This window comes from Phoxinus phoxinus, assembly GCF_949152265.1.
Source record: "Phoxinus phoxinus genome assembly, chromosome: 8".
Taxonomy (NCBI): Eukaryota; Metazoa; Chordata; class Actinopteri; order Cypriniformes; family Leuciscidae; genus Phoxinus; species Phoxinus phoxinus.
In genome coordinates this window covers 35,252,793-35,269,324 of record NC_136883.1, presented here as the reverse complement: position 1 = coordinate 35,269,324, position 16,532 = coordinate 35,252,793, and the positions used below count along the sequence as shown (strand labels likewise).

General features: G+C 36.3%; 1 protein-coding gene across 7 annotated transcripts in view; it reads right to left on the bottom strand.

Moving 5' to 3' along the window:
• Positions 1-562: 562 nt before the first annotated feature.
• b3gat1a (beta-1,3-glucuronyltransferase 1 (glucuronosyltransferase P) a) overlaps positions 563-16,532 on the bottom strand; it is a 103,077-nt gene continuing 87,107 nt past the window's right edge. For 6 of the 7 annotated variants that reach the window (XM_079621035.1, XM_079621039.1, XM_079621038.1 and 3 more), the window contains 3 exons: positions 11,578-11,874; positions 6,054-6,157; positions 3,627-5,883 (listed from right to left, as the gene is read on the bottom strand). In XM_079621035.1, coding sequence (XP_079477161.1) covers positions 6,071-6,157; positions 11,578-11,874 — 384 coding nt within the window. In that variant the 3' untranslated portion in view covers positions 3,627-5,883; positions 6,054-6,070. Of the gene's footprint in view, positions 5,884-6,053; positions 6,158-11,577; positions 11,875-16,532 lie in introns of all 7 variants that reach the window. The other variant, XM_079621040.1, reaches the window with a different exon arrangement.

Below are 16,532 nucleotides of genomic sequence, written 5' to 3'. Positions count from 1 at the left end.
ATTACTCATAGTAACACAGCTGGCTTCACTGCTGTCAAAATGGGCTTTCAATAAAACTTGGCTGCCTATTCAGTAGAAAGGTGATATATATACTTTTTTTTAATCGGTGCTGCCTGACTAGAGAAAACAGAATAAAAAGGCTTTTGTCTTTTCTTTTGCCAGATGGGTAGGAAAACTTACCCATAATGCACTGGGCATGGTGTCATCCAAGGCCACTCCCACCAGTCTGCTATGGATACAATTACCAGTGTCAAATACCACCTTGCTTTAATAAGAAATACTTCTTAGCAAACTTTTAGTCATAATGGATAATGGTGTCGACTTGTTTTTTTTATATGGGATTTCAAACTGGATGACCACAAACAGTGTTTTAGGCCAAACGGAGGGGAAAAACTGAAAGAAAATCCTATTAGCATGAAAAAGAGTAAGGAGTAGACGAAGTACGTTACAATTCACTGTATCGCAAACATATAAACATATCACTGAAAAAATTACATGCATGTGTAAATCAAAACAATTCATTATAGCTACATTCAATAACTCAAACCACATGGTCTTTTTTCCTAACACATTTATTATTTTCTGACATTTTTATTCTCTTTCGTTCTGAGATGATCTGTGGAACAAAAATAAGAACATTTACAAGAGCAACATGCAAAAAAGAAAAAAGAAAAAAGTTTAATCTTGCAGCTTGCAATTAAGAGAGAAGATGAAAGTGGGTGTTTTTGGGCAAACATACTCATTTCAGCAAAAGCACTTGGTGGGCAATGTGGAAAATCTGATCACTTTTACAAAAATAAATGACCAAACAACCTGGCATGATTTTGGATGATTATACAACTGTGCTAATGTGTATTGGAATCAGATGTATAGATCTGTAAATCAGGAGAGATGAGGCTTGTGCTGCAGGTCGTGACCTACGGTGGTTTCGTCAACAGCTTTTAATGAGCCGCATGTTTTGTTCAGTCCATCGATCAAGTCCCAGTTCAGCAGCAGAATGAGAAAACACACGGACCTGTGCTGTTTGTGTTTCATACGGATAAGAAAGAAACAGATGCAGGCGTTTTATATTTTCAGCTTCATAAGAAAAGACTGCAATGTAAATAAATACATAAATATATCAATATAGAATAAATACATAAACCTCGTACAACAGTTGTTTTTCCTCAACAATACATTAAGTGGGGGTTTTGTGGCAGCATCTGACACAAACAGATGTAGCTGTTAAAAAAAAAAGAAACAGTCTAGAAGGCATTTTTTTTTAAAGAATGAATTCACATGTTCAAATGTCATCTTTATATTTTGCTAATGTGTTCTTGTTCTGAAGCAAACGATTTTATTCTAGCAACTAACAGGTGACAGTCATTGTCTTGTGTTGTTAGCAGACGTGCACTCATGTGCTCTGGAAAGAAAGGGTAGAAGTGGTTTTTCAGAGCATGAAATGAAAACAAACCTGCAGAGAAGTTGACCCGTGTGACCACAGACTAATGAAGAGCTGGAAACACAGATCTGAATCAAATAAAAGTGCGGCCAGAAAGAGTGTCAAAAATACTAGAATGATGTCCTCTTTTTTTCCTATGGTTTTCATCTTTTAATGGACTGAGCTGGCTAATTGCACAATAAAAGATGCAAGATGGAAAAATAAATAAATAAATAAATAGATAGAAGTGTTCTTTCAGTTTAATGGCGGTCCCCTGTCCTTCATCAGTCTGCGTGTGTATTGTCTGAAGGCCTCCGAGAGCTCAAGAGGCTTTTGAAACGCAGTAGGGATGTGGTACTTTGTTAGCCGTAGATAAGAGCACAGAGTTGTGTGTGTGTGTGCTCAGTGAAGTCTTTGATTCGCACAAACTTCAGAAATTACAAAGAAATGAGGAGTCGCTTTTCCTGAAACATCCTAGAGCAATAATCCATCACATCCCACTAGGAGGAGGTTGTGTGAAAAATATTTTTTTCTTCCATTAAACATGTGCTAAGACTCACAACTGATTGATGAGCTAATTATGGGTTTTTAAAGTATCAATAATTATTAACCCTTTCAAATATTTTGACAACATTGAAATGGCATTGATAAAATACTAGCGGAGACCTTCTGTTCCTCAAATAATGGTCTAAGGTCAGACATATGAAGTATTTGTGCTTGACCATGTTTTTATGTATAGCTACAAGTAATGCAGCAAAACTCGACATTACCCGTAAATGTGTTTTCCAGATGAAACATGAAACAGCTGGAGAGATATTGTTTAATTTTTGTGCTCAGGGTTAAGAAGTATATTTTGTATTTCATGCCATAGGTGTTTACAGTATGTTTTTTTAAAACTTTAACCAACGTCATGAGACTTGAAGCCAGTCTAAAACCCAAAGTGTATTTCAGTTTTGATGCGAATGCTTAAAGTCGGCATGAAACGTAAGTTGCGCTAGTCTTTCCTTCCCTGTTGTGTTGTATATATCCAAGTGAATCGGCTTCTCGAACAAGGAAAAATGTAGGGCGGGACTTGATTTAGTCCATCAGGGATAGTTGTGGTTTGCTATTGGTGGATCTCATGTTGAGTGACAGGTTGCCCCGCCCTCAGAGAGGAGAAGAGGTGTTGTGTCGAGAGGGAGAAGTCATTTTGATTAAAGATTATGAGGGCACTGATAAATCATTTATAATAAACACTACAAAAACAAGAATTGTTCTGGGTGATTTTTGGTACACATGTATGGAAGCTTGTTTCTGCTACAGAATAAAAAAGGTAATTACTACTTTTTTATCTCACGATTCTGACTTTTTTCTCTCACAATTGACCCTTCGCAATGAGCTTGATTGACAGGTGATCTGACCAATTATACTTCGTCATCCGCCATTTTGTCGGACAAAGCAGTCAGGAGAGTTAGTAGATTAACATTGGAGGATTTGAACTTGAGAAGCGGAGTGTACTGACGCCTTTCCGCGGTTAAAACAACATTCCTTCTGATGTTCATTCATGTTTATTTGATGCTATAAATGAACTAGAAGGAAAAGATGATCGGTTCACGAGCAGCTTTAACTGAGGCGACACAGCGATCTGTCACACACGTTAAAGAGCCACAAAACGGTATTTATTGTTTAAATGTCTTTTAAAAAATGACCAAATTTGAAAGGTGAGACTTTGTTTAATATCAAAAGTAACCAAAAAGTAACCTGGTCTGTCAGCGTGTTGTCAGTCTCCTCTCTGCTCTGCGATGTATTTTTCACTGTGTGAGAACATGGTGTGGTGTGAGAGCGGCGTAGCTTGTTGGACATAGCGACAGTAACTAAGGGGGGCGGGTCTTTGCGAACGGTCAATTGTGTTTACATCTTACAATTCTGAAGTCGCAATTGCTATAAAGTCAGAATTGAAAGATATAAACTCGCAATTGCGATAAAAAAGTCGCATTTATCTTTTAAAGTGTTTTATTCGAAAACAAGCTTCCATACACGTCCTAGCATATGGGTAAAAAGCTAAGTAACGTTATACTTAAAGGGTTGTGCTACATTTTGTCAGATTCGAATTCGTATCAAGTGTGACCAATAGAAGATTGATACGCCACTGCACCTCTTGGCTGAAACGAAAGAGCGCAAACTTTAAATCTGAGTAGATTGCATTTTTTTTTTTTTTTACCTTTTTGATGTATTGTTAAAAAAAAAAAAAAAAATACTCCGCAGAGTGTGATATCATATTGCAACTATCCCAGTGTCCATAGAAATTTCGCATCTTCGAAGTCTAGTGTGACCACGGCTAGCCAACTTTTCACTGTCTACGACTGTCACGCTTGGCCCTCTAGTGGAAGTTTAAAATGAACTATGACTTTGTTTGTGAATCTACTGTGTCTCCAGTAAAGGAGCGACACAGCCTGAGCATTCACCCTCCACCTATTGACCATGCTGTGGTTAATAAATACCTGAAAACATGCAGAAAAATGACTAATTATGAAAAATGTATAATTTAATTATTTATTTATAACTTCCGTTAGGTGTTTAGAATCAAATTATTGATAGTTTTCCTTCGCACTCTGATTAAATCCAGTCTAATGCTGTTTTGTTGTACAATTTGAGAAAATGTCGTGAGAAATCAGGTCTCCATCAACTATCAGTTAAAGGGCAATTTTGACAGATTTTTGGCTCTGTATTGTTGCAATGTCATTAGTATATGTGAATTAACAATGTGCACTCTTTACTACCAACATTGTAACAATACAAGGCTGATTGAATATCAGCAAAAATAGCCTTTAATAGTTATAAGTACACACAAATTATATTCATTTAAAATATGCATATAATTGCTTACTGTTTAGTGCATTATAAAACAAGTTAGACATAATGTATAATAATAAATTAATTAACTTACGTAATTACATTAAAGATCATTGTGAATACATGTAGGGTAAGTGCAAGTGCATAGTGTGTAAGCTAATCAGGCTAATTGTGTATCTGTGTGCCATGCTAGTATGTAAGGAAACTAAAACATACATGAATAGTAATTATAACGTAGTTTAAATTACAATGTGACTTTGTAGTCATTTTATTCAGGCACGAAGGAGAGTACACATTAAAAGTGGTATTACTTGGGGTCCTAATGGAGACGTGATTTCCCTTGACACCAGGATCGCACCATACGAAATAAACGATTTTGGGTCTATAAAACACGGTTTAAAGAGATTTAGTCTAATGCTAATCAGGTCAGATGTATCATAATATTAGTACATGTTAAGATTGTTTGCACATGTGCAGTGATGTGCCTTGAATATTCACATGCTCATAGTTATTTTGATATAAGAAAATAGCTTTGCTTTTTGCAAGCAGAGATTCTGTTCGCTCTAGATTCCCAGGTGTCTCAGCTTTAGCTTCATTAGTGCAGCAACATGTCTTCAAGACAGATTTCCTCTGCAAAGCCCAAAGCTTCGGCTTGACACATAAATACATCTGAATATTTACCGAGGCCTCCTCTGTGCTGCTCTTGAAGGCTAGCTCAATTAATACTGAAGACTAACATTGTACAACCCTAAACCCATCAGCTCCGTCTCCTTTGGTAGGACCTCTGTGAACATGAGTGAAGTATTATGAATGTTGTAATAGTAAACTAAAACTATGGATACTTACTTTAAACTGAAGTACAAATACAGTAGTTACATTGCTTGTTCTGTTGAACGCTAGATCACTTTATTTTAAAGTCTCTGATTGTTCATCTTTAAGTTATATGTACAACGCATGTCCTAACAGGAACAATGGACACAGAGGAACAAATTCAAGTGCTATTCATATAATTTAGGTCTTAGTCATGAGGACCGTGTTACAACCTTGTAATCGCTAAATCCAGTATAGCAGCTAGCCCTGGTATATGAGAGAACTGGTTTAATACCGCAGAGTGACGCTGAACTTGTATTGAGGCAAAATATCAGTAGTGCTGTGCTAGCAAGACAGTGATGTAAACAACAAAAACAAACTTAATAATACATATTATATAAAAAAAAGAAGACATTCCCTTCTTTACGTTTAAGTATCAGTCTGTAAGACAAGAAGAAACATTAACGTTCTCAAACTGATGACCATTCGCTCTTAGTCAGCCTTTGAGATATTTTTTGTCTCTTCTTAATGGAGAGTTCATAAAATCCAGGAAGTTATAACAGTTCTCAGATGTTCCCTCATCAATATACACCACAATTTTCTGTCAGTCTCGGCGTGGCTAGCGCCTTCCAGTTTTGTTCTCGCAAAATACTGATGATATTGCCTTTTAAAAAGACTATCTGTGCTTTAGAATAATTGGTCCATCTTGTTGAACTCATTAAGTTGTGGTTTTACAGGAAAAAGCATCCAAACTGTACAAAAATGTGGTAATTGGTAATAACTTCCCGCCATTCCCTTTTTGGGTCCCGCTGGAAGCATCCCTGCAACACAAAGTAAGAGGAGTATTCAGTGGTACATCTGTACAGAGCCACACTTCCGCCACTTAGCAGGGCCAGATGCGCTTTAAACACATGATCTCGTGTCCTTCAATGACCCTTATATTCGCTCAGTGACGCCGTGATTAAGTCTGAACAGATTGCTTTTTCATTACCGGTGATGAAGCAGATGTCAGATCTCCACGTTTGGGTCTGTGAAGCCTTTCTTGCCTTCATTTACCAGGACAGGTTTTTCCGTCCTCGTGTGCCACACAAGAATCTGTAATAAAAAATAAAAAACGCCACATCAGGGTTTATGGAGTGGAGACACGGTAATTTGTTGTGATGATGAAGTGCTTCACAATGCCGGGCCAATGACATCATGGTCTTTTTAAAAAATATATGTATACAAATATTTGTATACAAAAATACATTGAAATTACAAGCAATTTATTATTGCAAGTAATTTATTATGTAGGAAAAAAGAGTCACAGTGGGTTCCCTGATTTGAAGCCATTTTTATTAGTTATGTTGCTTCAATTTCTGATTTTTTTCTCTTGAACACATGGGATGGAAACAAATGCAAATGTTTTATGTGATACTTCCAAGTTAAATTCACAACTTTAGATAGAAACATAGCTTAATAATTGGATGATTTTATAGCGATGGTTCGGAGTAATTTCAACCTAGGGTCCTTTGCACCATGACCTCGAGCCAAACACCCCCCAGAAGCTTTTTTTCCCTCCTTGGTCGAACATTATTAAAGGTAGAGCTTATTTACAGGTATCAGCCGAATGGCTTAGTGCGGGCGCTAATGGATCCGAATGTTATATCTCGTAAATTACTCCAATAATAATGCCTGGAATGGCACCAAACCTCTACAGTAGTACAAATAGGTTCTGTACTCATAAAACAAGGCATTGGAGAGTGTGTAAGTACATCAGGAGTTTATTTAAATAACACTTATGCTACCGCTAACACGGACATCGAGGTCACTTCCGTGATTTGGGAAAAGCCCGTAAAAGTCCTGGCAGAAAGCGATGCATAAGGATGTAGTGTAACGACGCCCAGTTCCAGGAGTGCACAAATATTTTGTTGGTAGTGCCAGTTTGCATCAATTATTAGTTAACACTAATTTGTCAACACTTGAAAATATAATAAAAAATGTGGATATACCAAAAAACTTTTTCAGCAACACCAGACTTTTAAGGGCTTTTCAAAATTTTACAACCTTGGATCCATTAGCGCCTGCACTAAACCATTCGGCTGATACCTGTAAATAAGCTCTACCTTTAATAATGTTCGACCAAGGGGGTAAAAAAGCTTCTGGGGGGTGTTTGGCTCGAGGTCATAGTGCAAAGGACCCTAGGTTCAAATTACTCCGAACCATCCCTTTGATTTCTGATATACATATATACTTTAATATAAAAAAATTTGGGGAAAAAAGAGGGTGTAGCCAAGAAAAAATGGCTAGTGATGACTCTTTGCCATTGTCATCACTTAGTTAAGTCTTATTTTCAGAATGATTTTTGCTCCATCCGTCTTTCTATTGATCTTTAAGCTCACTTTCTGCCCTCCTACACAGTAAAGCTCACAAACACTCACAGCTATAAAGTTCCTCCTCAGCAGCAGTAAACCATCCACAGCGTATATCCACATTTAGCATGGAACATCTCCAAGAACATTTCTCTGGGTACAGATCTGAAGCGCTGAGGATTTTTTTAAAATCTTATTAAATGTGTACATTTTTTATCAATAAGTTTAATGGTCTTTATGGTTGTTAGTTGCTACCAATCACATGAAATCAGTTTAAAAAAACCCATATTTCCACTGCAGAGGAAACACAGAAGCGGCATTTACTATTTAGACAGTTTAAAGAAGCTCAGAGGTAGCATTTACACTGCTAACTTACAGCTGCATAAACAATGTTATGAGATATAGTTTTATTTCATAATGTTTTAAATAATATATTTGAATAAATATCAAATGTTGGAAAAAATGCAATGATACTTTTAAATATGAAACTAAACCACCAGTAGGTGGCGGTCTTAATGAATGAGTCATAAATTTAGCCGAATTGTTCAAATTGCTGATTCGTTCAAGAATGAAACTAGTGACTGGGCGAATTTGGCATTTTTGTAGGGGCATTTTTGGCATCACTTTGGAAAGGGGACGCCTTTTGTAGGGGCATCCCAAGCAAAATTACTGTAAATATCTGAATCCCTTCACGAAGGGCCCTTCCACAAGTCTGTTAGCAAAGGGTACATATGATAATTTTTTTGTTTATGTTCATGTGACCCAGTAGCGATTCCTTGTGATTCATTTTAAAGCTAGATGAACAGAGAGTTTGAGTTAACGTATAAACAGAATTGGTGACGCCGCACTGTTTTCATGGTAATATTCAAGGATAATGAGGAAACTATTGTTTTATTGCTCCCTTCACCAAGTGTTCCAAACAGTTATATTTTTTTATTTTACTCTGTCTTTATGAATGGCTCATTGAATCACACGATTCGTTAAAAAACACTGAATCATTCAGTAACGCTGTGTGTTACTTGGAGATGGCAACTGTTCTGCTGTGGCTTTGTTCAGAACTATTTTCTTTGGCGAAATGGAGAAAAAACCTAGCCTGGTTCTACCAGACTGTCGTACATTTCATTTGTACAGAGAGTCTGGCCTCTCTCCATTGACAAGCGTTAACTTTCTTGAAGATGGGTACTACGTTGAAGTTTAAAACTATTGGATCTGCCCAGAGCCACTCTGGATCTGCCGTAACCAATCGCTAACGTTTGGTCGTGACGAAACTTCAACACAAACTAGCACACGACCTCAACGCCATCGTTCTCAGACACTCCCTCTGTTCGCTGATTGGACCGGTAAAAAATTGAACGGAGAAAACCCGCAAATATAGCAAATAAACACAAACAAACCCAGACGTAGTACTGAAGGAAAATGAAAATTGAGCGGAAGTACGTAAGAGGGCGGAGCCAGGCTAGAAAAAAACGCCAATATTGTGTCTAAAATGTAAGTCACTTACTATTAACAACTTTGTATAAAATAAATGTGATATTTGCAATCATGATGGAAAACACCACTCTTGGTCATGTGATGTTGCCTAACTATATCATGTTATAAAATGTACAGAAATGTGTTTCAATAAGCTTCTGTGAGTTTCTTTGTGTGTGTTGTTGCATATATTTCTTCTGAATTCTCCACGAGAGTCTCTCTTACACACAGGCTGGGCGAGCCTCAACACAATCAATCGCCGCTTACACTGAATATAATAAAATCAGAATCATTCTCGCTAGAAAATGTATGATGACTGAAGTTTCGATGCTAAGTTATTGACGTTTTAAACTGACTACTTGTCCTGTCGGGCAAGTACAATCTCTTTACTTTGCCCCTTTAACAAATCCAGTTGTCCTGGACAAGTGTTAGTGTTCATGTCAAACACTAATTGTGCATTTTACTCTACCTATTTATGTCATCGAAATGAAGTAATCTGAACAAAAAATAATCATCTGCCTCATTAAACTACCCGGAAATTGTTGTTAATGTCCAAAGGAAGAAACACTGTCTGACTCATCTTTTCTTTTCCATCTCCCTTGTTGATGTCTTTCAAAAACCAGCGTCATCCTGCTCATTGCCCCTCATGAATTATTTATAATTGTGTCAAAATGGGTCCCACTCCCACTTAGGCTGCTAGCGGAGGTTAACAGAACAGTCCCACTTGCAATAATAGTGTGTCTGTTGAGTTGCTCTGAGGCCCCGTTTACACGTACATGGTTATTTTGAAAAATGGAGACATTTCCCTTCGTTTGTTCCCTTCGTTTACACGCAATCGGAGAATTCGCCTCTGAAAACGATCCTTTCTAAAAACTCCGGCCAGAGTGGAGATTTTGGAAAACTTTGTTTGCATATAAACTGAGTTTTAGGCAGCCGACGTCACAGTATGTGATTTTTCTGTATTTTCTGTATTCTGATTGGCTAACGTGGGCTTGAGCTTCTCGTTACACTGCCACCTACAGGTTTGGCATGCTCTAGACGGCATATACACACGGGTTTGTGTAAACAAACACTTTTCTAAAAACTGACAGGTGTGCACAATGTTATTTTTGAAAACGGAGAGGGGTGAAATGTCCGTTTAACGTACCCTGAATGAATGAAGTTCAAGGAATGATCTAGAAACTAGATGAGACATGTATGCAGGTGTATTTGTACAACGGTTCATATCTTTGGGGTAGCAAGTGGTTCTGGTTTGCCTCTAAATGGTAAAATCTTGACTTAAGTATGGCATCCCTAAACTCAGTAACATCAAATAAAGCATCAATTAGTTAATCCCTGCACAAATCACCAATTAGCCATTTTTTTCTATATGTACACACACACACACTGTAAACAAATATTTTCATGATTTGTTATCACAAATTTTTATCTTTTGTCAAATCAACTGTGATAACTGATGTGTGAAGATAACATACTATTTTGAGTTTCTGTTTATTAAATAATTTTTCTTCATTGTATTAACTCACATTTTTAATTACAACGAACTCCAAATTTTAAGGCAACAAGTTAACTTGCTTTTTTAAGTTAAACCAACATTTTTTTTTTACAGTGTACACACTTTTGTGTCAAGCATTCACATTTATAAGACTTTTTCTAAAGTGTCAAATCATGAATAATACTACAGCAGAAGTGATTCATCCTGCGAGTCAGTAACATTAGAAGCGCCGCAACAAATTGTTCCAGAATTGCTGAGAAAATATAAGCTAGTGCATAAAGAGTGAAACTGTGATACAATAATAAGAGAATAGTAGTGTTTTTTTTGTTTTTTTTTACAGTTGTCCTTATGTGTCTTTTGGAAGAGAGAGACTTGGCTAAACTAAACATAAAAGCTCATTATTTAATCAGCTCTATAATATTCCAAATGTTCATTCAATAATAATTGAGTGGATTATTTAGTATACTGTAAAAAAAATTGCTGCGATTATTTAGCACAACTTAAAATCCAACATTGTTTCAACTTTAAAAAGTATGTGTTCAAGCTTTACTTAAAATATTAAGTTTAGTTAACTTAAGTTTAGTTTGGTTAAGTTGGATATTTAAGTTATCTCAACAAATTTTAACTAATCGCAGCCACATTTTTTACAGTGTAGTTGTAAGCACTGGAGAATTTATCTTTAAAATGTCAGCAAACCAGTTCAAACCAAATAAACTCCTTTTATACAGACCTCTCATTAGCCAGTTGTACATACGTACAGTACGTGTATCTGCATTGCTATACAAAGAAACCTTGCAATTCGAGCTATAACGCAGCACTCTTTCACTGTATATGATGAAATATATGTAAGATGAAATATCTATGCATGAAATATCCAATTTCATTTATAAGGCCACGCAGAGTATGTTGTTGCACTTCCAACACTTTTTTTTATTATTATTATAAAATCTAAATAAATTTGAAAGTCAGAGTTATTGGTGAAACATGAATTGTTTTAGTATGCAGATTTCATGCACACATTTGTGCATACACACCGTCACGCATACTGAATGAGACCCATTTTATATATATATATATATATATAAAAAAAAAATATATATCTATGTATATATATCTTTCCGTTTGTGTTTTACTGGAAAAACTGCATATGGGTTTGGAACAATGACATGAGAGTGAGTAAATAATGTCTATCTCCTCACCTTAGTGCAGTTGGCCGCTTTGGGTTCCAGGTCATTGAGAGTGACCAGCTCTCTGAGAAGACTGCTCTCCTGGTAGCCTCCCTTCACCCCTCGTAACTTGAAGTAGGCCTGAGGCTTAAACAGAATGAGCCGCAGGTTGATGGCAAACCCTGCCATATCGATGGCAAAGGGCCGATGAGGGTCGAATACTGTTTTCCAGCCGTACACTTTTCCTGCTGCATTAACCTTTGGAGACTCGTACCGTAAACCTCCAACAAACGCTACAGGCCACACTGATACTTTACGAGTTGATCGCATCTGCAGAAAAGAGAGGGATTATAGATTAGATCTTTTTGTTCGGTTACTGTTCTTTAGGGTACAAAACCCTCATGTGATTTATATATATATGTGTGTGTATATGTTTTACATCAAGTGTTAAATAATAAATATATATTATTCAACACTTGATGAAATAATAATTTTTCCCTCCATCAATACTGGAAAGCTAAATTATAAAATTATGATAGAGATTGTCATTAATATGCTACTGCTCAAAAGTTGTCAAAATATATATATACACACACACACACACACACACACATACACATAATCTTTATATATTTCTGGCCCCAAACTTTTCAAAGGTAGTGTAAATCTGTAACTTTTAAAATGAATTTTCCTAAAATGTAATTTTTTTTTTTATTGTATGAAAGAATGGATCCGGAAAATACACCGTTTTCAGGGACATAGGAACTAGGGCTGGGTATCGATTCAGATGTTCCAATTCGATTCGATTTTGTTCCGCAAGCTCTGAATTCGATTCGATTTCAATTCTCGATTCAATTTCGTTTCTAAATTCGATTTCGATTCGACTCAATGAATATAGATTTAATACAAATCCTATATTTATTTATTTTTAAACGGTGAACATAAGTTTACGAGTGGTTAATTAATAAAAAGAAATAGAGCCACAAACCTGTATATTAAACTTTTTTTATTTTAGTTACTCTTGGGTACATTGGTACCCAACTTCAAATGCATACTATGAATAGACAGGATTTTGATGCAAGATGAAAAATTTATGCTGAAAATTAGACAAGTCAGAACAGTCGCATGCCTTGATCAATCAGGATCAGGTTATTTTATGTTTAAGAGAAAACTAACATAAAATCTCAGAGCATTCGCTGTAACATGGAGGCTGCAAGCCTATGAACACTGTAGGAAAACTAATACTGGCTTTTGGGTGATAGGTATAAATAAATACGAGAAAAAATAGATTTTTGGCCTTTGAGAATTGATTTTGAATCGACCACATTTAAAAAATCTATTAATCGAAAAAAAAATTTTTTTTGCCCAGCCCTAATAGGAACAGTTATTTAGGAAAGTTTGATTCTATTTTGTGTTTTGAACTAAAATAAAGTACCCCGGGGCACTTTCATCCCTGTTGTACAAACATGCCACAAAACATCCATCATATCCATGGCAGTTCAGCCGCTGTTTATAGTGTGCTTTCTCTAAGTGTCAGCACAGGCACAGGTCTGATTAGACACCTCAGGACTGCAGATCATGTTTTGGACAGTGCGGTAATTCACATACAAACAAATAGATCATAACAGCAGGATTCATCCTGAGCAGGTCACAAAGATCGGAGCCGAGACACTGAAAGACAGAGAATAAGCAAGAAAGAGAAAGAGGGACAGATCCGCCTTTAATCTTCCTGCTTCAAACGCTCCCTTCACTTCTACATCCAAATGCTTTGTGTGCCACCCGGCACAAGTGGTCCACATCATAAAAGGAAACTGCCTAATGAATAGTGAAGGCTAGATACCCAGTTGTCTTTATACCCATAATGCATCTTCCACTGTATCCTTTTACAGAGACCTACAAAAGGACTAGATTGAAAGGTACACTGTCTCTTTCTAATTTACGAAAAAAATTACGAAAACCACTCGCTGTCATTTCTGTAAAATGAAAAAATAAATGAAGAAGCTAAATGTAAAAGGATAGGTTTGCTGACTGAAGTGTTATAGGCTGTCCACATTGATCCAAATCTAGCTCACGTAATTGCCTGTGACCCTTCCCCAACACATCAGGCATTAAGTGAACAGTCCTGGTCAAAATGTCTCCCTCAATCTGATGCTTCATGAGCTGCTAATATTACAGGTGAAACTTGAAAAATTTGAATATCATGCAAAAGTTCATTTATTTCAGTAATTCAACTTAAAAAGGTGAAACTAATATATTATATAGACTCATTACATGCAAAGTGAGATATTTCAAGCCTTTATTTGTTATAATTTTGATGATTATGGCTTACAGCTTATGCAAACCCCAAATTCAAAATTAGAATATTGTGAAAAGGTTTTCATAAGCTGTAAGCCATAATCATCAAAACTATAACAAATAAAGGATTGAAATATCTCACTTTGCATGTAATGAGTCTGTATAATAAATTAGTTTCACCTTTTAAGTTGAATTACTGAAATAAATGAACTTTTGCACGATATTAGAATTTTTCGAGTTTCATATGCCGTCACTGCCATTTTTCATTAAAGAAAGAGAGGGACCTTTTCTGGCGGAAACAAAAACAATTGGAATCAGAAACTGTTGAAAAGGATGCATGCTCGTTGCAGATCCGGGCTTAATCTTTTCTTAACTAGCTGTCATTGGGGAGGGCTAAGACTGCCCTAGTTTCACATTATGAACGTCTGTTTTCTGCTTTTTGCCTCACATTTAAAGTGCTTCACGCTGATTTCTGAACTGAGGAAAAGAAGAGATTCAATGGATGGTGATGTGAAGTAGACTTATACCATGAGAAGCAAAGTTTTAGAATCGCTTGTTCAATCTGACATTGTTTACTTTCAACAAGCAACTTATATTTAATTATTATTATTATATTTTTGTATGCTTAGCACAGGCGTTTTCAAATTGAGTCAGAATGGGGCGTAAGACAATCTGTGGAAAACTTGAGAGAAATATATTTTGTTTGTTTTGTTTATGGCTGTCAGTATTATACATTTTTTTAACATGCTACTTTAGAATTATATTTATTGTAAAACGTGCTTTAGCAGTAAATATGAATATGTTGCTTGGAAATGTTTCTTTTAAGGTTTAACATTTACTTTAGTAATGGGCATAAAATAAACTGTCAGCTGAACACTTGTCACGGGTAGTTGCACATAAACAAAGATGAAGAAGGGTCCAACATGAAGCTTTAATAACAATAATCCAAATGACAGGCGAACAGGATGCAAAACACACTTAACTTAGACGTGACCAGACACTGAATGACGGTGAAGGAGAAACTTAAGTAGTGAATACAAACGAGGTGATTAACGAGCTGATACACATGAACTCATAATGACAGAAACCAAGACGACCAAGATCTCAACAAAGGAACTGAGATTAATGAAGATAAACTAAAAGTCCATAAAAACTAAACACACTGGTGACAATGATTCCAGATAATATTTTAAAGGGATAGTTACCCCAAAAATGAAAATCTCATCCTCCATTCAATGCCATTATAAAGCTTGCAATAGCCAGGACATTTTTTTAATATAACTCCGATTATATTAATCTGAAAGAAGAATGTCATATACACCTAGGAAGGCTTGAGGGTGAGTAAATCATGGGATCATTTTCATTTTTGGGTGAACTATCCCTTTAAGGATTTGATTCTGCTACTATACTGCTATTGATTATTGATGCTAATTATTTAATTTGACCAAATTTGTGTTTATAATACACACTTTTTTTGTCACACAGTATAAAAGAGTCTTTGTACATTGAAATGTATAGTTGCCATGATGTTTTAGAAAGTGCATTGCATGGGAAATTTGTGTCATTTAGATTACGGTGTAGATCATGTGACCAAAAGTGATTGATGTCCGAGTGTGTCAGTTGTTTAGTCTGTAATTAATTGATCTTTCCAACACGTTGACCCTTATGCTGGGTACACACCAAAAGATTTTTAACATCTTATAAGATTTCCAAGATGTGATCGATAGACCACAAAAATCCTAGATTTAACCGTTTTGCTCCATAGTGTGTGGTGTGCCATGAAGACAGCAAACCACACAAACAGATTTTCAACCAGAGTCTCGAGACTTCAGAATAAGAATGGCGGACGATATGCAGGAAGAAACTTTCTTTTACTGACGCGATGATAGTGTTTGGAATGATTTTCACAGAAAATTCACAGAAAAAAAAAACAAAAAAACATTGTACCCAGCATTATATAGAACCTTTTATACAGAAAGATATTCATTCTTTATTGGATTTATTGTCTCTTTGTGTTCTTTAATCCCTCTATAGAACCTCACTGAACTCTCAGCTTCCAGTGTGTGTGTGTGTGTGTGTGTGTGTGTGTGTGTGAGAGAGAATGACCGTGTCTTCCATCATCTTGCTTTCTGATTGGATATTGTTTAGTTTCACGTGATAATCTCCAGAGCGTGTGCGTTTGTCCTCGCGGTTCCCCCACACATCAGGATTTCTGATCGCAAATATTCAAAATGTTCATGATCGGGGCGGCTCCGACGTTCTTCCGGGCAGGTTCGGACACTCTTAACACCAAGGGAAAATCTGATAAAATAATCTGTAGAACCATCAAGATATTCGGGACATAGCTAGGATTGTCTGAAGGGGGGAAGTCAGCCCAAAATCAGCCTGATTATCTTTTGGTGTGTACCCAGCATTACGAGCAGCATCAGATGATTTAGAAGTATTGCATTAGGAGCCTAATCAGTCAATCACAAAGTTGTAGAGGCACTGTCTCCTATACTGAACAAAATTATAAACAAAACACTTTTGTTTTTGATAAAATGATATAAGCTCTGGTGGACATTCCTGCAGTCAGCATGCCAATTGCACGCTACCTCAAAACTTCCAACATCTGTGGCATTGTGCTGTGTGATAAAACTGCACATTTTATTGTGGCCAGCCTAAGGAACACCTGTGCAATAATCATGTTGTCT